The following is a 20,130-nucleotide window of genomic DNA, read 5'->3' on the forward strand; positions in this document are numbered from 1 at the left end:
TTCATCACCTACCTTCCTACTTTTTTTGACAAAAAACAAAATATTCAATCAATCTTATTTTACTTCATCACCTACCTTCCTACTTTATTCTTCTCTCCTACTTTTCAACACAATTGCTTAATCTCAATGCCCAAAAGTTTTGACTCAACTTAGTTCGGACAGAGAGAGCATAGAGTTATAAGACCTCGATTTCTCAATAAAGATTTTATGGATTGTACTCTTTGGCAAGATAATATTTGAGCGTATGTGAATAACGTAGGGTGGCCCAACTAGGCCGTGTCCGGTCTAGGGTCTATTGTGGGCTGGATTCGGTTGGTCTTCTCTCTTTAAATATAGGTACAATCAAGCGTAGGCCCACTTAGTAAGTGGGCTATGACCAGCCCAGCTGTGTAGAAAATTATTTTTTATGTATTTTTTAATTTCTCGTTAGATATTATAATTATAGAATAATTATATTTGAAATATTAAACTAATCATAAGTTTATATTTTTATTTATAGTAATATGTTTATTCAATATTTTAGAATTACATAAAATACTACATTATACTATTATTCATAAATACTCCTATATAAATATATATATATATATATATACCTTAATTAATGAGTTAATTTTTTTCAATTTGTTAATATATGAAATCTAAAACAAATATAATAAGTCATTCAAGAAGGAATAGCTCTAAAACAAATATAACAAATCTAAAAAACTCTGCCAAGCCAAACTTACGCCATCTAAAAGAATGTAGTTATTCTTAATATCTCGATGTATGACTGGTATTTCCAAGTCATTCAAGAAGGAATAGCTCTTGCAGTACCTATAGCCACTTTTACTCTTGTTCATGGACCCAGCCTTTATAAACAAAACCAAATGCTCCTAAGTTTTTGGTAGCTTTTTTTAACTTTCCATACTCTATGTCCATCACATTACGGGAGACGAAAGTTTCCTGACTAGAAAGATCTGTAGGATCGAGCCTCTCACCGAAATTTCTACAATCTTATCAAGATCATAAGAGAAGTTTTATAAAAAAATGTACTGTGATCAAATATAGAGGCGGGGAAGCTTTGAAATTCCAGACTGTATAAATGGAATAAAAATAGGTCAGTACATGAAATGACAAATTTATTTCATTTATTTCATAAATGACAAAGGAGCTTTGATATTGGCAAACACTTGATTCTTGGAAGTGCTAATTACAATTGGCAATCCACAACTAAATTTGTGTATCATATATTATCCTTACATATCACTTTATTTATAATTTCTATAATTAATTATGTTGATCGTATAATTCAATAATAAGTAATTCTACTATTTTTCATCTTCCTTTCTTTTACTTTTAACTATTTTTCCTCTTCTATTTCCTTATTTTTCGAATTTTATCTTAAAATTTATGTGGTTTCAAAGTTCTCTAATTTAAAGAAAGGAATGGAATAGAAGAAAATGAAAGCAAAATATCTTGAATGAAAGGCTGTAAACTATACTGCATCAAACCACTTATCCTTATCCCATTCTCTTCCAGCTCCCTCATTCTCTCGTTACCAATTATCCATTTCTCTTTCCAAATCAGTTACAAGCTCAAACAATGGAAGGAGAAGCTGTCGCCGCAGTCATTCAAGTTTTAGTTCAGAACCTCATCGACCATTCAAAGAAAGAGATCTCACTAATCCGTGGTCTCGACAAAGAAGCAGAAAAGCTAGCTGGGAGTTTAGAAACGATCCAGCAATTGTTGAACGATGCTGAGAGCCGTAGCATTCCCGGTGGGGCTGTCAAAAGCTGGCTGAGGAAGCTCGAAGATGTGGCCTTCGATGCTGACAATGTTTTGGATGAGCTCAACTATCATCTTCTCTCCAAACAAATCAAGTCCATCAAGCCCATGAAAGAAAAGGTACTCTCATGCTTCTCACCCTTCAGTCATATTGTGCATCCCAGAAATATAGCTCTTAAAATCCAAGAAATCAATGAGAATTTGAAGTCCATTTATGAAGAGGGACCCGGGCTTGGCCTCCAACAGATTGCCACCAATGTTCCAACTCTACCTACTTTTGAAACAAACTCATTCACTCGTGATCCAATTTTCATTGGAAGAAATGAGTTGGTGTCAGAAATAGTTGAGGTTATCAACACTGGTACTACATCTGATGAACGTCTAGTTTCTGTCTTTGCCATTGTGGGAATGGGAGGATTGGGGAAGACTACTTTGACTAGGAAAGTATTTCATATTCTAAAGGAAAAGAGTCAGTTTGGATCACATATTTGGGTGCATGTTTCTCAAATTTTTGATCCAATCATTCTTTTCAAGAAAATCCTCAACGAGTTGACTTCTTTTGATCATGAAGAAATCGAGAGTAGCCAAGATATTCACGAAAACAATTCTTCTGATCAAGTTGAAGTTCAGAGTAGGCAGAATTTTCTGAAAAAAACTTCTTTTGGTCAAGTTGATATTGAGAGTAGGCAAGATTTTGTGAAAAAGAATTCGAATGATCAAGTTGAGGTTGACTGTTTGCAAAATATTCTGAAAAGGCTTCAAATGGCATTAAAAGATAAACCATATCTTCTTATTCTTGATGATGTTTGGAATCAAGATCGTCCCAAATGGGATGATTTTATTGATTCTTTGTTTGGCGTTACTTCTGTCAAAGGAAATGCAATTGTTGTTACAAGCAGAAATATGGAAGTCGCTTCAACTATGCAACCACTTCATACACATGAGCTCAAAGTATTATCACATGAAGATTGTTGGTCAATAATCAAAGCAAAAGCTTTTGGAAAAGAGGATATTCCATCAGAGTTTGAGACCATAGGGAGGAAAATTGCAACAAGATGTCAAGGTTTGCCATTAGCTGCCAATGTAGTTGGTGGAGCACTATGCAATAAATCGGAAGATGAATGGCTCTCGATCGAAGAGAAATGGCTTTCACATGATGAAGGGGATCGTATCACAAAGATATTGAAGTTGAGCTTTGATAATTTGTCTCTACCATCACTCAAAAAGTGTTTTGCATATTGTTCGTTTTTTCCTAAAGGTCGCAAAATCAGAAGTCAGGAACTGATTGAGTATTGGATGGCAGAAGGATTTCTTGAAGCTAATGGAAGCAGTGAGATGGAGTGCTTGGGCGACAAATTTATGAAAGTTCTTCTGCACAACTCTCTACTACAAGTTGCAGAAAGAGATGATTATGGAAATATAGAGAGTTGTGTGATGCATGATCTTGTGCATGATCTCGCATGTTCAATTTCAGGTTCCTCTAATAATACAGAAGTTGGGAGCCGAGTGAGATACACGATTCATGATGGAGAAAGTCGTATTCCTAAAGAAGTGGCAAAATATTTGCGTACATTATTGTTCGAGGGAAACATTTATGGTAACAAGTTTGCAGATTTCGAGTGTCTACATGTTTTAATTCTTGCAGATGATGATTGTAAAAGGTTGCCAAGTTCGATAAGGAAGCTGATACATTTAAGGAAACTTGATATTTCATCGACGCGTATAAAATATTTGTCGGACTGGATTGGTGAACTCCATCAGTTGCAAACATTAAACACATATACACGAAAATTGAGGGAATTGCCTAGCACTCTGAAGTACTTGATTAATTTAAGGCATCTTTATATCAATGATGGTGTAAAGTTGCCTGCCGAGATTGGGAGTTTAACTTCTCTCCGGACGCTGGAGTATTTTATAGTTGGTGACAAAGATGGATGGAAAATCGAAGAGCTCGGAAGTTTGAAAGGTCTCAAAGGAAAACTGAAAATTTCGAAGCTTGAAAGGGTTGAAAACAAGGAAGAGGCTGAGAAAGCATGTTTATCCCACAAGTCAAAATTATTGGATTTGTGTTTGAGATGGGATCAAGATAGAGAAGGTGAAATTACAAATGATGAGAATGTGTTGGAAGGCCTCCAACCTCACTCTAATCTAAAGAAGTTAGAGATTGAAGGATTCAAGGGAAAAAGATTTCCATCCTGGACTCGAAATATGGTAATAGAAAATGGGTCTCAAGGTTGTTGGGTACCACTTAACAAGCTGATTGAGATAAAACTTTCCAAGTGCACAGAATGTGAAGCAATCCCAATGTTTGGGCAGTTGCCAAATCTCAAGTCTATGTGGTTAGAAGGATTGTGGAGTTTGAAGTCCATAAATTCTTCTTTCTACGGATTAGTGAGTGAGGAGACACGTATTGTTTTTCCAGTTCTAGAAAGGCTTGTGTTGGTTGATATGCCTAAGCTGACAGAGTGGGCAGAAGTGGAATCTGCAGGTGCAAGTGATGTGAAGGTATTTCCTAACCTCCAACACTTGGAGATCTCTTACTGCAAGCAATTGACGAGTGTTCCTAATCATTCGTGGCCATGCCTTAAAAGTTTGATAATCAGGTGGACTATGAGCATGCCTTTAACATGCATATTCAAGATGAAATTAAAGTTGCTAACAGAGCTTCGGGTGGAAGGAATATATGACTTGGAATATCTCCCAAATGGGTTTTTCTATAGCATCCCCAACCTCTTGGAGTTAAATATAAGTTTTTGTTTCAATTTGAGAGAATTACCAGAATGTCTAGGCACCCTCAATTATTTGGAGGTGTTGAGTATAAGCTACTGTACAAATTTGGAACGAGTATCAGGTACTGGTGCACAACAATCACAAGGAAGTCTCGCATGTCTTAAAAGCTTGGAGATATGGGAATGCAAAGCTTTGTTGGACTTTCCATGTGAAATGGTAGGATCATCGCTCGAGACACTGAGGTTGAATCTACCCGGAATAATTAACCGTCTGCCGAAATTGCCTCGTCTAACACATTTGGTAATTGATGGTGTTTCTCAATATATCGCCATTTTTTCTAGTAATGAGTTAAGCATTGATGTTAGTATGGAGGGATCTATGGAGACCGTTGATGGCTTATTGCAAAGATGCAACCCCCATTCACTTAAGGAATTAAAACTGAAAGGGAGGGAAGCTTGGGGAAATTTGCCGGAATCAATTCAACATCTCACCTCTATTCAATGGTTAAAGATAGAGAATTATGGAATGGAAGAGTTGCCTGAATGGTTGGGGAGCCTCTCATCTCTATGGCAATTGAATATATTTAATTGCAAGAAGTTAAGGCGTCTACATGCACTGCAGGGCCTCACATCACTTGAATGGTTAGATATTAATGGCTGCCCAGAAATAAGTATTGAAGCAACTGATTCCCAATGGCCCAACATTTCCCATATCCCCCACATTTATATTGATGGAGACTATGTAGGTGAGTATGAATGCATTTTCTTGTTTCCTTTTAATAGAAACAGTTGCATGTCTATTTCCTCACCACCACATTATATTGAGTATTGACTTATTGATTTAACCTTTTTCTCCATTAAACCTTGTTCAGTTTGATATTTGACGGGAGGATACCATGCTGTGCGAATTTGATGGATAATATCATAGTCTCATGGAGGGTGTTCCTATTAGTGAATTGTGATAGCTAACTATCTTCATTAATACTGGTACGAAACCTCACATTGCAAATCAATTCTCATTACTTTCTTTGCATTTTGTTGATAGGATTATAATTAACACAAATTAGATCTTTATATATATGCTCCATCATGAACCTAATCTGTTGTCTACAATCTCCAACAATTTTTCAACTCACTCTCCATTATATTTCTTAAAACCCGTGCCGCGTCAAAGTGGGACAAGTTTTGGTGGACGGAGGTAGTAATTCTTTTTGCCCCACTGTGAAAACTATGCATAACACCAAAAGTCACCCACACAATTTTGAATTTTCAAAGATAATTTGCAATCAAATGTTCATTTGTATATCTATCTGCATAACCAGAGAAAAAGAAGCATGTAATTAACAAGTTGAGCATAAGTACCCAATCCAGAAGAATAGCAGTCTTGAAATCTCGGTGTATGATTTGGTGCTAATTTAGTCTGGGGAGCTAGCGGCATTGCCCCTCTAATCTGCTGTCTACAATCTCAAACAGTTTTTTCTTATTGCTGAAATACTGTTTCAGACAGACAATGAGATTTGGCTCTTTCATGTTCAAGACTCGAAGCCCAGTGAGTAACTCCAGAAAAGCTGTATACATCAGATTTCATTGTGAGGCGACCTGTTCCTGAACAATAATTTAAACGAGTTTTATTTCACTCTGTTGGGTTCAATACTGTTTTGAGCACATATTTAACACTGCTTTCGTGTATATGTTTAGCTTGTTTCATTTCATGTAATACTAATAGCTTTGTTTCTCTCTTCTTTCTCATTTTTCTTTTTCAGTTGTGTTTTAATTAATTATATTATCCCTGGGCAGGGGCGGACAACGTGGATAGAGGGTAGGGCTTAAGCCCTTATCCAATTTTTTCTTTTTTTTAATTTTCTGTTTTCAATTTTTTCAAAATTTGGAAAAATAATGTTAAGCTCTTATCAAATAATGCTATTGAAAACCAAATTATCTTGTGATGAAAAATTGTAAGGGGCTGAAATTAAAGAAGGGGGAAGTAAAAATCTGCAGAAAGAAAGTGTAACAATGGTGTCTGGCAGCGTAGGGAAGAAGATAAAGAAAGTGTAATTTTATAAATGAATTAATTAATTATAAAAGTAAAAGTCAAACTTACCACACTTACCCCACTTTATATGTACTCGTTTTTAACTTTAAAAAATAGAGAACGCATTTTATAGAAGTGCTATCACTTTTAAAGGTGGGCACACGTTTTTATTAAAATTTAAGAAGAAGTGGGTACACGGTTTTGGGACTTTAAAAAATCAAGGAATACAGAGGGTTTGAGTTTTTGAGACTTTACAAAAAATTAACATTCAAATTTTACATAAATTGTGAGGTAAAGAGTTTATTAAAGTTGTTAATTTTATATTTTACCTTTTGTCTTTTTAAGATTTTGATAGAATAGTTGCAAATTAAAAAAATGATAACAATGTTAGTTGCGAGTTAATAGTTGTGAATTGTGATTGTCTAATATGTAGAATATAATTATGTTATGTTGACGTGGGTGTTGATAGTATCTTATTGATATAAACTAAAGAGAGATGAGTGGATAAATGACATTTTAATTGTGTATATTGAGAATGACCTGTTTTTAACTATTGATAACGAACGAATCTTACAACGTTTTCAATTAATGAGAACACGTAGAATTCAGTTGTCACCGCTTTAGAAGCTCTGACATGTTCTTTTTATTAGATACTCCCTCCGTCCCATAAAAATATAGGCAAGGGGTATAGCACAGGAATGAAGACAAAATTGGTAACGTAACAGAGAAGAGGGGAATGATAGTTAAAGTAGTATTAAGCGGATAGTGAGACCTACATTATTGAATTAATATAACTTTACAAAAATGGAATGCACATATTTTTGTGGAAGAACGGACGAAAATGGAAAGTGCATATATTTTTATGGGACGGAGAGAGTATATTTTGCACTAGTTCGTATTAAATATATAATGAAGCTCAGCCCTTACAGCCAATTTTTTCTGCGTTCGCCGTTGTCCCTGGTCATGATAATCTACAAACCCTCTGTAATACAAACTACACAAACTTAAATCCTACCAACTACTTACAATGAATCAACGGTTAATATATGATTCATTCTTAAATGTCAACATTTCCTATAAATCAGTCAATAAAGGGTAATTTGGAGAATAAAATAATCAGCCAAAATCATTAATTATGTTGAGATTATTCAATCCCAATAATTGTGTCGTTTCAACCCTCCCTCCACTATTCACGTCTCATTTCTCTTCTTTCCCCCATTACAACTTCTCGCCAATTCAGTTCCTCAGTAATTAGTTGACGGTGCTCCTCTCTTTTGGCAGCGGCATAATTGAATCCTCGTCGGTGTTGAAGCGAATTGTCTACGGCAGCCTCATGAGTTCTGTCTGACAACGTGGGCAAGCTTCGGCGGAGTCAACTGAAGGTGAGATTTTCGGCAAAATCATACTTTAAAAGCTGGAATTGTGCTATTGATTTATAATTTTAATTATTTTAAAAGCTATTATAATGGAAAAATCATACTTTGGTAAGAGTCATAGTAATTCTTAATAGAACATAAGCATATCTTAGAATCTTGATCGTCAAAATGAGCAGTTTTTTTTGCTACACACTTGAATTTTAAAGGTGGAATTCTAGATTCGATGCACAAAATCATGCTGTTAGCCAATTAATTCCTCTCGCCTTTTAGCGTTTCTAAAGTTGCTAGGTCGGTCGCTTAGCTAGATTAAACCCATTCTTGAGGTGAGTAATTTGTAGATTAGATACTGGTATTAAAGTCCTCTTTAAATACCTACATCTAACTGTCTAAAGATTCTAAAACCAAAGACATCTTACAAAGAAAATGTTAGGATTATAATAACATAATTGTAAAGTGCAAAAATAAAGATTCTGAAATTTTAATCATAGTCTAATGAAATTAGCATAATGTTGTAGCCGTTTAATATGATTTCACTATCATGTTTTCTGTTTGTTCTTACATTTATCTGCAGGGGAATGGACATATAAAATTAATGTTTAGTATTTTACTATAGAAACTTGTACACTCACACCTGCAACAATATTTATGTTGAAACTCTTAATTTCAAGAATTTAGAAAAAGTTAATTAGTACTCCTAACACTCTTAGAAATAAAAAGAGCAAATTTATTATAAATAATTGTTAAAACGGACATAACTTTATTATAAATAATTGTTAAAACGGACATGACTCTCGAACTCTAATCATGTTCAAATATAATTCACAATTTAATATTATTAAATCCCACAACTACAATTTAATTTGTAATTAGTATTCAATAATCAAAATTCAGATTTGGTAGCTTTTCATATAAATTTTAACTAAAGTATATAAGGACTTTCACCACCATGTAACCCATATTAGTGAGGGTTAATTGTTTGGAAAAATCAGAAGTTTAGTTAAATTTTGGTTTGTTATGCAAATTTCAAAATTTGAATAACAATTCATAAAGTTTAAAAAATACGTAGTTATCCTATGAAATTTTGTTTAGGCAAAACAATGCTGAGTTGGCATATCTTGTGAAATTTTGGTAGTGTAGATGAATAGTGGCATGAGCACATTAATGTGATTGACATTGACGATGAGGGCGATGTCATTTAAGGCTAAGAAACTAAAAATAACAAATAAAATAAATTTTGGTTGCTTTTTTTTTTTTTAACTTTGATTTGTCACTCAAGTTTGATTAATTATGGAGAGCAAACTAGAAGTGACCTATTTTTTATGATTAATATAGCTAAGCCAAATAACCCAAGAATGAGATCTCACTAATTCGAGGTCTCGACAAAGAAGCAGCAAAGCTAGCTGGGAGTTTAGATACGATCCAACAATTGTTGAACGATGCTGAGAGCCGTACCATTCCCGGTGGGGCTGTCAAAAGCTGGCTGAGGAAGCTCGAAGATGTTGCATTTGATGCTGACAACGTTTTGGATGAGCTCAAATATCATCACCTTTCCAAACAAATCAAGCCCATGATGCCCACCAAGCCCATGAAACAAAAGGTACTATCATGCTTCTCATCCTTCAGTCATACGAGGCATCCGAGAAATATAGCTCTTAAAATTCAAGAAATCAATGAGAATTTAGAGTCCATTTACAAAGAGGGAGCCGGGCTTGGGCTCAAAGAGACTATTGCCACCAATGTGCCAACTTTGCCTAGTTTTGAAACCGATTCCTTCTCACACGATCCAATTTTCATTGGAAGAGATGAGTTGGTTTCGGAAATAGTTGAGATTATTAACACTAGTACCACAACTAATGAACGTGTCGTTTCTATCTTTGCCATTGTGGGAATGGGAGGAATGGGGAAGACAACCTTGACTAGGAATGTCTTCCATCATCCAAAGATAAAAACTCACTTTGGATCATGTCTTTGGGTGCATGTTTCTCAAATTTTTGATCCAATCATTCTTTTCAAGAAAATCCTTAAGGAGTTGCCTTTTTGTGATCAAGTTGAAACTGAGAGTAGCCAAGATATTCTCGATAACACTTCTTTTGATCAAGTAGAAGTTCAGAGTAGGCAGGATTTTCAAAAAATGACTTCTTTTGTTGAAGGTGAAGATCAAAGTAGGTATAATTTGCTAAAAACAGTTTCATTTGGTCAAGTTGAAGTCGAGAGTTGGAAAAATTTCGTGAAAAAGAATTTTCATGATCAAGTTGAGGTTGAGAGTAGACAAGATATTCTGAAAAGGCTACATAAAGCTTTAAAAGATAAAAATTATCTGCTTATTCTCGATGATGTTTGGAATCAAGATCGTCCCACATGGGATGATTTTATCAATTCTTTGGTTGGCGTTACTTCTGTCAAGGGAAATGCGATTGTAATTACCACCAGAAATAGGGAAGTCGCCTCAACTATGCAATCACTTCATACACATGAGCTCAAAGGGTTATCACATGAAGATAGTTGGTCAATAATCAAAGCTAAAACTTTTGGAAAAGAGGATATTCCAACAGAGTTTGAGGCCATTGGGAGGAAGATTGCAACAAGATGTCAAGGTTTGCCATTAGCGGCCAATGTAGTTGGTGGAGCACTATGCAATAAATCTGAAGAAGAATGGCTCTCGATTGAAGAGAAATGGCTTTCACATGATGAGGGGGATCGTATCACAAAGATATTGAAGTTGAGCTTTGATAATTTGTCTCTATCGTCACTCAAAAAGTGTTTTGTATATTGTTCGCTTTTTCCTAAAGGTCGCAGAATCAAAATTCATGAACTGATTGAGTATTGGATGGCAGAAGGATTTCTTGAAGCTAATGGAACCAATGAGATGGAGTGCTTAGGCGACAAATTTATGAAAGTTCTTCTGCACAACTCTCTACTACAAGTTGCACAAAGAAATGATTATGGAAATGTAGAAAGTTGTGTGATGCATGATCTTGTGCATGATCTTGCATGTTCAATTTCAGGTTCTTCTAATAATAGAGAAGACGGGAGCCGAGTGAGATACATGATACACGATGAAGAAAGTCGAATTCCAAAAGAAGTGGCAAAATATCTGCGGACATTAATGTTTGAGGGAAACATTTATGGTAATAAGTTTGTAGATTTTGAGCGGCTACATGTTTTAGTTCTTGCAGATTATTGGTGTACTAAGTTGCCAAGTTCGATAAGAAAGTTGATACATTTGAGGAAAGTTGATATTTCAGCGACGCGTATCAAATATTTGCCGGACTGGATTGGTGAACTCCATCAGTTGCAAACATTAAACGCATGTACAGGAAGAATGAGGAAACTGCCTAGTACTTTGAAGTACTTGATTAACTTAAGGCATCTTTATACTGATGATGGTGTAGAGTTGCCTCCCGAGATAGGTTGTTTAACATCTCTCCAGACGCTAAAGTATTTTAAAGTTGGTGAGAAAGATGGATGGAAAATCGAAGAGCTTGGAAGTTTGAATGGTATCAAAGGAAAACTGGAAATTTTTAATCTTGAAAGGGTAGAAAACAAGGAAGGGGCTGAGAAAGCAAGTCTATCTAACAAGTCAAAAATATTGGAGTTGCATTTGACATGGAAAATGCACGGAGAAGTTGAAGCTACAAATGATGAGAATGTGTTGGAAGGCCTCCAACCTCACTCTAAACTGAAGAAGTTAGAGATTAAAGGATTCAAGGGAAAAAGATTTCCATCCTGGACTCGAAACATGGTGATTGAAAATGTGTCTCAAGGTTGTTGGGTACCACTTAATAAGTTGATTGAGATAAAACTTTCCAACTGCTCAGAATGTGAAGAAATCCCAATGCTTGGGCAATTGCCAAATCTTAAGTCTCTGTGGTTAGAAGGATTGGAAAATTTGAAGTCCATAAATTCTTCTTTCTATGGATTAGTGAATGAAGAGACACGTTCTGTTTTTCCAGCTCTTGAAAAATTCGTATTGCGTTACATGAAGAAGCTGACGGAGTGGGCAGAAGTAGAATCCGCAGGTGCAAGTGATGTGAAGGTATTTCCTAACCTCCAACACTTGGAGATATCTAAGAGCAAGCAATTGATGAGTTTTCCTAGTCATTCATGGTCATGCCTCAAATGTTTGATAGTCAAGGGGGCTAGGAGTGTGCCTTTAACATACATATTCAAGACAGAATTAAAGTTGCTAACAGAGCTTTGGATAGAAGGAATAGATGATCTGGAATATCTCCCAAATTGGTTATTCTATAACAATCCCAATCTCTTGGAGTTAAGTATAAGAATGTGTTCCAATTTGAGAGAACTACCAGATGGTCTAGGTACCCTCAATTCTTTAGAGAAGTTGATTATATCGTACTGTCCAAATTTGGAACGAGTAGCAGATATTGGTGCACAAGAATCACAAGGAGGGTTAATTCTATTTGTGTTCTAGGCTACAATAGCCATTCCAAATTAATACTGGACTTTTTTTAGCTTCCCAGTTTAGGAAAGACGCATGAGGATCATGCGTCTTTCTTTAATGAAACGCATCACATATATGCGTCTTAGGGAAAGACGCATGACCCTCATGCGTCTGTTATTTTTTTAAAATTTTTATTGAAAGACGCATGACCCTCATGCGTCTTTCCCTAAGACGCATAAGGGTCATGCGTCTCTACTTTGAACATATCAGACAGAGGCAGAGGCAGAATGCCATTATGCGAAACATGAGAGAAAAAAAGGAGGCAGCACGATTTTGAGCTAATTTCCGGCGATTTCGTTAATTTTGCCGGAGATTTCTTCCATCTTGTCGTTATATTTAGGTAAGTTTATCTCTTACTCTTAATATTGAAGAATATTGTTAGATTAGGTTGATTTTCCCTGATTTATTAAATTAGGGTTCATAGGAAAAAAATTGTCCCTAATTTTTGTATTTGTTATATTTTCTTATGCAGAAATCATGCAAATATTTGTGAGTTTGTATTGGGTTGGTAAAATAGTTCAACTTCCACACTTGGGTATTTGTTATGATCCACCTCGGGCGAGAGGCTCCATTATATTGAATTCGTGCGTTTCGTATTCTGAATTAGTTGCAATGATATGTGGTGCAATGAGAATAGATATGAATCAACACGTTATTCAAATATCATGGAGACATTGTCTAGTCTTTGCATCCACTATGAGTTATATATGTACTGAGATTTACACTGATCAAAGTGTGGAGTTTATGTTCAACGATGCTCAAAATTCTACTCGTTGTATTGAATTGTTTGTTGAGTATACACCTGTGAGAAGTTCGGAAATCACACCAAGTGTTGATTACGGTGTTGTTGATTGTGGTATTGGATCATCGGCGAGGGTTGAACATGTGAGCTCTGTTCGTGATATGAGTGTTGCAGATGCTGTTAATGTTGGTGTTGGAATAAATAACGACTTAGATGTTGCAGATACCCTTGATGATAATACTCGCATTGTACGAGATAATGATGAACCATTGTCGCCAGTAACATCTGAGGCAGATGCCAGTCTAAGTGAGGATTCTCTTGGTGATGCTTCTGATGATGAGATAGTAGTTTGTAAACCCGTTGTGCAAGGTCAACAACCGCTTCCAAAATACGTTCCCAAGGGGATGAAATTCTTTCGCAACTTACCAAGTGGTCCTTCTGAGGTACCTGATGAAGTTGGTAATGAACAGAGCAACATGTACTGGGATGAGAGACATCCATATCGGATTGGTATGGGAACAAAATTTGACTCCAAGCTCCATGTGAAGACGGCTATGACTATGTGGAGTTTGTGGCATCAAAGACAGTTTAAGGTCGTTGAGAGCAAGTTAAGAAGGTGGCATGCCGTATGCAAATTTCCAGCGGGAACGACAGAAGATGGGATAGCTATTATCAGCGAGACCGACGCTGAAAAAGCGAATGAATGCTCGTGGGAAGTCTCTGTTACACAAAGGGCTCATGATGATCTTTGGGAAATTAGGAAGTGGGTGAGACGACATACTTGTGAAGGTCATCGTGTGAATAGAGGACATGCTAACTTTTCATCAGCGATGATTGCTCTGTGTATACGACATCAAATACAAGAAGATGTTTCTTTCAAGGCCTCGAACATAAAAACATATATTCATGAAAGATTCAATGTGGTGATCAGTTACAAGAAGGCATGGTATGCACGGAGAAAGGCTTTAGAGATTGTCTTTGGTGGATGGGAGGAATCATTCAGACAGTTACCAAGCTACATGCTTGAACTGCAGTCACAGAATCCAGGCACAATTGTTGAGTGGAAGCACAACGAGCTGTTGAGTCACGGACGTAAAAAGGTGTTCAGTTATGTTTTTTGGGCATTTGGAGCTGCTATACATGCTTTTCAGCTGGCCCAACCAGTTTTAACAATTGACGGGACTCACCTTCGGGGAAGATTTAAAGGTAAATTGCTTGTTGCTTGTGGTGTTGATGCTAACAAAAAATGCTTGCCTATTGCATATGCCATTGTTGATGAGGAAACTGGCGACAGTTGGACATGGTTCTTGAAACATGTCAGAATTCATGTGGTGAAATACCAGAGGTAGGTGTGCATCATATCGGATAGGCATAAAGGAATTTTCAAGGCTATGGATTCTGATGAATGGAAAAAGGAGCCGAAATGTCACCATAAATTTTGTTTGATCCATGTGAGGAAAAATATCTTGCAGAAGTGCAAGGGTCCTACTGTGAAAGGCATGGTGTGGGCATTGGGTGCTACAACTCAAGAGCGTAAATATAAGAGAAGGCGGCGTGCACTGCATGAGGAAAGCCCTGATGCGATACGACAGCTGAACAGGGCCGGAAAAGAAAATTGGTCTCTTTGTTACGATGATGGACTTAGATGGGGGGTTACCTCAACAAACATGTCGGAGTGCTACAACAATATTTTGAGGGGTGTAAGAGAGTTGCCAATTAGAGCTTTGATTGATCTCACATTTTGGAGAACAGTGGAATGGTGGGCACAAAAGAAGACAAAAATACAGCACACCGAAGGTCGATTAACACCGTGGGCGAGGGACAAACTTGCTGAGAATGATGCCAAGGGGCAAAAACATCACATTTCTGTACTTGACCGAGGATTAGGACATTACCAAATTCGAAGTCAGGCACGGTTAGAAGATGGGAAGCCAAAGGGCAACAATGTACAGAAGGTGCAGTTTGAAGATTCTAAGTGCACTTGTGGGAAGTGGCAGACGTGGAGAGTTCCTTGCTCACATGCTTGTGCAGTTGCTAGAGATAGAGGTATCGCTATGTTTGAGCTCATATCTACAAAATTCCACAAATCTACATGGGAAGCACAGTATTCTAGTCCTCATCCATGGGATGCACCAAGACACGAAGATTATTGGGCTAAACCTGGATGGAAATTGGACATCACCCCTGAGCAGTTGCTTCCTCGAAGGCGTGGCCGTGGTAGAAAGAAGAGGATACCTAATCAAATGGATGTCCGCGAGGAAGGTGAACCGAAAGCTCCCCGCCGTTGCAGGAATTGTGGGCAAGAGGGACACGATCGAAGAAATTGCTCAGTCGGTCGTGTTATGTAGTTTCTAGCAGCCTATATGCACAAGTAAGTTCTTATAATATTTCTTGCTTTAAGTAGATAATAATGCTGACATAATAACTACTTTCTTGCAGTGTCTTGAAGAAATGAAGGTTTATGCTGCTATGTGTGTCACAGTGTGAACTACTTTTTCTATAATTGTGAACTACTTTTTTTTTTAGTGTTGGACTACTTTTTTTTAGTGTTGGACTACTTTTTTTATAATTGTGAACTACTTTTTTTTTAGTGTGAACTATTTTTTTTTAGTGTTGAAACATCACATTTTAGTGTTAGACTACTTTTTTTTAGTGTGGACTACTTTTTTTTAGTGTTGGACTACTTTTTTTTAGTGTTAGACTACTTTTTTTTTATAGTGTTAGACTATTTTTTTTAGTGTTAGACTACTTTTTTTAAGTGTTGGACTACTTTTTTTTAGTGTTAGACTACTTTTTTTTATAGTGTTAGACTATTTTTTTTAGTGTTAGACTACTTTTTTTTAGTGTTGGACTACTTTTTTTTTATAGTGTTAGACTATTTTTTTTAGTGTTAGACTACTTTTTTTAAGTGTTGGACTACTTTTTTTTAGTGTTAGACAACTTTTTTTTATAGTGTTAGACTATTTTTTTTTAGTGTTGTGAACTACTTTTTCTATAATTGTGAACTACTTTTTTTTTAGTGAAAAACAAGTTCAAGAAATATATAATGAAAAACAAGTTCAAGAAAAAACCAATACAAAGTTTAAAAACAAAAGACAGAAGTATACATAACATTACATCCTTCCATAAAGAGCTACTTATACGACGATGGTGTGTATTTCGACGGTTCAATCCCCTTGTTCTTCCTGGATGAAAATCTCTTCATCACTTTGCTCACATACTTCCCAACCCCGGTACGTGATGAACCCTCTGCAACTGGTCGAGGTTGTACGTGGATGTTCTGAACCTCTTCTTCCTCATTTTCCTCTTCTTGGTCATCATTTTCTTCTTCAAATTCATTTTCTTCTTCTTCTCCTTCTCCTTCTCCTTCATCATCATCTTCTTCTTCAACTCTTTGAGGAGCCATGAACTGATAATTTTGGAAGTATGAATCGACTGATGCTCGGGCTCCACTCCATTGCGGCTCATTTTGGCTTTGTGAGTATGGGCGACGACTCCAATCAGGCTCAGGTTGGCTTGGGGAATAGAGGGGACGCCCCCACTGTGATTGCGACTCCTGGCTTGGATACAAAGACCATTGAGGTGGGTCATACTCTGGATTCATAGGCTCAGGTTCCACATAATCCCACTGCTGCTGCGACATCCTTATCTGTTTTGTGTTACCGTGCCCACCAGTTCGAGCACCCCCCACTCTATGACTTCGACGTGGTGGAACGTCTTGTGGTTCAAAAGGCATGACCACATCGCGGTGTTGGGAAGTTGGGTACTCCATGACATCACCGTGGTTCGTTGCCTGAAGGGCATGCCTAGCGATTTCACGAAATCGTCGAATTCTTGGGTCTATTTCTTGTTCAGTAGTCATGTGCCAAATCTCCTGAAAACCCTCAACCTAGATAAAAAAAAATCATACAAATATCAATACACATATAATAAATGAAAGCATATAGTTTAATATCACAAACTTACAAATAATCTAATCGACGAAGCCGACTCGTTCATCCCAGCAGTTGTCCGTACCCCCCCAGGTTGAGTTAGGTACGTCACTGTGATCTTGTTATACCACGCCATATATCCCGGATTCAATGGAATGTTTATGGACATCGTCGCGGCATCTACGGTTGCCTGGAACCTTTCATACCTCATGTCCCACTCCCCAATGAAGAACTGATGCATCTTTTCCCAATCAGTACCCTTTTTACCATGCCGATCATTTTTACCCAAATGATCGGCGTTTTTGAGCATCCTATCTATGGAATGAGGAATCCCCTGGTATCGATTAAATTGTCTGCGCACTCGTCCAGCCTCATGCGCCTCGACATACGACCAACATACCAAATAAGTGTCGCACATATAACACTCATTCACATCATTGCAGTAGTCTGGCAATATGCGATCCACATATGGTGTCCATACAAACTACAAAAAAACCAGCAACGCAAACGCAAATTAACTTCATAATAAATTTATACATTAAGTAATCAAAAGAGAAAGTCACCTGGCCAGGTTTAATCAAGGATATTTGATCACGGTAATGCTCCACTGAATATCTAGGAGCATTTCCTATCTGAGTAGTTCCTTTCCATCTATAAATAAAATTGGTATTAAAAAAAACTCAAGATGCATAAACAAATAAATGTTTAAATATATCACCTAGCGCCACATGGCGTATACGGCTCGTGCACAGGCGCTACTACGAATGACGGCCTCAATGTAGGCATTCTTTCCCACGCCCAAAGCTGCAGAAGAATCATGGGCCCGCCCAACTCTTTCCTCTTGTCCACGGAAGCCTCGCACAGATAATGATACAAGTACGATAAAGCTGCACTTCCCCAACTAATATTTATCACATCGTCTTGATCCTCAAATGCATTTAGCCACATGAAAGGAACCTTACACCCAGTAGTGTCTGGTAGAATCAATCCTCCTAACAAGATTAAGGCATGGATACGTGCCCTTTGGATGTAGACATAAGGAGGTAGGTCATCACCCAAAGGTATCCTCGTTTGGTTGATCAGAGCGGTCATCAGCATACCGCCTTGCTTTGTCTCTGATGCTGCATCGGGTATCCATCCCAACAAATCTCGGCACTTGCTGGGCCAATCATCATATCTGGTATGATGGTCACGGCCTGTGAAAACACGACCGTCCGCTCTCAAGCCCCACAGGACTTGCACATCTTCTAGGGTGACTGTCGCCTCTCCAACCGGTAGATGGAAAGTATGTGTCTCCGGCCTCCAACGCTCAATCAAAGCAGTTATAAGCTCGTTGTCGACCTTCATCGACTTCCCACATTCGATCACGCCTCCAAAACCAAACATGTTAAGCCAATGCCTCACATTGGCATGAATATCCACATCCCATGTCTTACTTTCCGTCCGGCGAACTTTGAAAATATGTGATGTGCCTTCCGTCAGTAGTTTATTTGATATGTGTTGTTTCTGAAGATATAGAACTGACGGATCTTCAGGTCCATATAACAATTGCCCTCTAGAACTTGAAGTTGCCATCTAATCCTACATGATTTTCACAAAACAATAATTACAAACAAGAATCCACCCAATTTAACAACCCAATGAATTCATCACATTAATTTCTGAATTTTGTCCATGAATTGGAGACAAAAGACTTAACAAAAATATCAAGATTCAACAATTTTTCTTCCCTATTTGGATAAATTTCACAACTTCAATAATTGGACAAATTTTACAAACATATAGAATCAATTGCTTGCAAATCATCAACAAAAACCCATTACAATTAACAAAACAACAAATCATCGGACTAATTGAACAACTTCATCAAAAACCTAATTTACAAAATCACCTAAAACCAGAACAAAAACGCCTATTACCAACGAATAAGTGAGGAATGTTGAAGAATTAAAGAAAACTAACCGAAATCAAACGGAAAATTGGAAGATTTCGCCGGGATTCGCCGCTAATCGCCGGAAATCGCCGTTTTTCTCTTTAGTTTCGCAGAAGGGAAACTGCGTTCTGCCTCTGCCTCTGTCTGATATGTTCAAAGTAGAGACGCATGACCCTTATGCGTCTTAGGGAAAGACGCATGAGGGTCATGCGTCTTTCAATAAAAAATTTAAAAAATTAACAGACGCATGACCCTCATGCGTCTTTCCCTAAGACGCATATATGTGATGCGTTTATAAAAGAAAGACGCATGATCCTCATGCGTCTTTCCTAAACTGGGAAGCTAAAAAAAGTCCAGTATTAATTTGGAATGGCTATTGTAGCCTAGAACACAAATAGAATTAACCCATCACAAGGAAGTCTTGCATGTCTTAAAAGTTTGTCGATTTGTGAATGCAAAGCATTGCTGTATTTTCCATGTGAAATGGTAGGATCCTCGCTTGAGGAACTGAAGTTGGAGAATTTAAGTAGCCTAAAGAATCTACCCGGAATAATTGAGAAATATATAAATGTCGATTGTCTGCCGACATTGCCTCGTCTAACACGTTTGGTAATTTATGATGTTTCTCAATTTATGGCCAGTTTGTCTAGTTATTTGTTAACCATAGATGTTAGTATGGGGGTGGGATCTATGGAGACCGTTGAAGGCTTATTGCAAAGATGCAACTCCCACTCACTTCATCATTTAGATTTGAAAGGGAGGGAGGATTGGGGAAATTTGCCAGAATCAATTCAACATCTCACCTCTATTGGCGTTTTAATGATAAATAATTATGGAATGGAAGAGTTGCCTGAATGGTTGGGGAACCTCTCATCTCTAAGGCAATTGAATATATATAATTGCAAGAAGTTAAAGCGTCTACATGCAGTGCGGGGTCTCACATCACTGCGATTCTTAACTATTAATGGCTGCCCAGAAATAAGTATGGAACAACAAAGTGATGCAGCTGATTCCCAATGGCCCAACATTCGCCATATTTACTACATTTGGATTGATGGAGAGAGAATAGGTGAGTATAAATACATTTTCTTGTTTCATTTTCTTGACTTATTGATTGAACATTTTCTCCATTAATCCTTTTTGTGTTTGATAATTAA

General features: G+C 37.2%; 2 protein-coding genes and 1 pseudogene across 2 annotated transcripts; all 3 read left to right on the forward strand.

The window, feature by feature from the left end:
* The first annotated feature begins 1,535 nt into the window (after positions 1 to 1,535).
* On the forward strand, positions 1,536 to 6,233 carry LOC148931314 (putative disease resistance protein RGA1). The gene is made up of 3 exons (XM_089063878.1): positions 1,536 to 5,242; positions 5,369 to 5,483; positions 6,000 to 6,233. The coding sequence occupies exons 1-2, from the start codon at positions 1,585 to 1,587 to the stop codon at positions 5,371 to 5,373; spliced, it is 3,663 nt and encodes a 1,220-aa protein (XP_088920004.1). The 5' UTR covers positions 1,536 to 1,584; the 3' UTR covers positions 5,374 to 5,483; positions 6,000 to 6,233.
* LOC148931315 (disease resistance protein RGA2-like) lies at positions 6,007 to 20,107 on the forward strand. The gene is made up of 4 exons (XM_089063888.1): positions 6,007 to 6,045; positions 9,256 to 9,943; positions 10,157 to 12,314; positions 19,393 to 20,107. The coding sequence occupies exons 1-4, from the start codon at positions 6,007 to 6,009 to the stop codon at positions 20,105 to 20,107; spliced, it is 3,600 nt and encodes a 1,199-aa protein (XP_088920014.1).
* On the forward strand, positions 12,761 to 15,703 carry LOC148931316 (uncharacterized; annotated as a pseudogene).
* Positions 20,108 to 20,130: the final 23 nt, after the last annotated feature.

Source organism: Salvia hispanica, chromosome 2 (genome assembly GCF_029641045.1).
Source record: "Salvia hispanica isolate PSC_SH4W2 chromosome 2, Shi_PSC_v1, whole genome shotgun sequence".
Taxonomy (NCBI): Eukaryota; Viridiplantae; Streptophyta; class Magnoliopsida; order Lamiales; family Lamiaceae; genus Salvia; species Salvia hispanica.

Coding starts and splice junctions, on each gene's coding strand:
- LOC148931314 (XM_089063878.1), top strand. CDS start 1,585: ATGGAAGGAGAAGCTGTCGCCGCAGTCATTCAAGTTTTAGTTCAGAAC.
- LOC148931315 (XM_089063888.1), top strand. CDS start 6,007: ATGAGATTTGGCTCTTTCATGTTCAAGACTCGAAGCCCA. Junction 9,944..10,156: donor CCTTAAGGAGTTGCCTTTTT/GTGATCAAGTTG, acceptor TTCATGATCAAG/TTGAGGTTGAGAGTAGACAA. Junction 12,315..19,392: donor GCACAAGAATCACAAGGAGG/GTTAATTCTATT, acceptor ATCACAAGGAAG/TCTTGCATGTCTTAAAAGTT.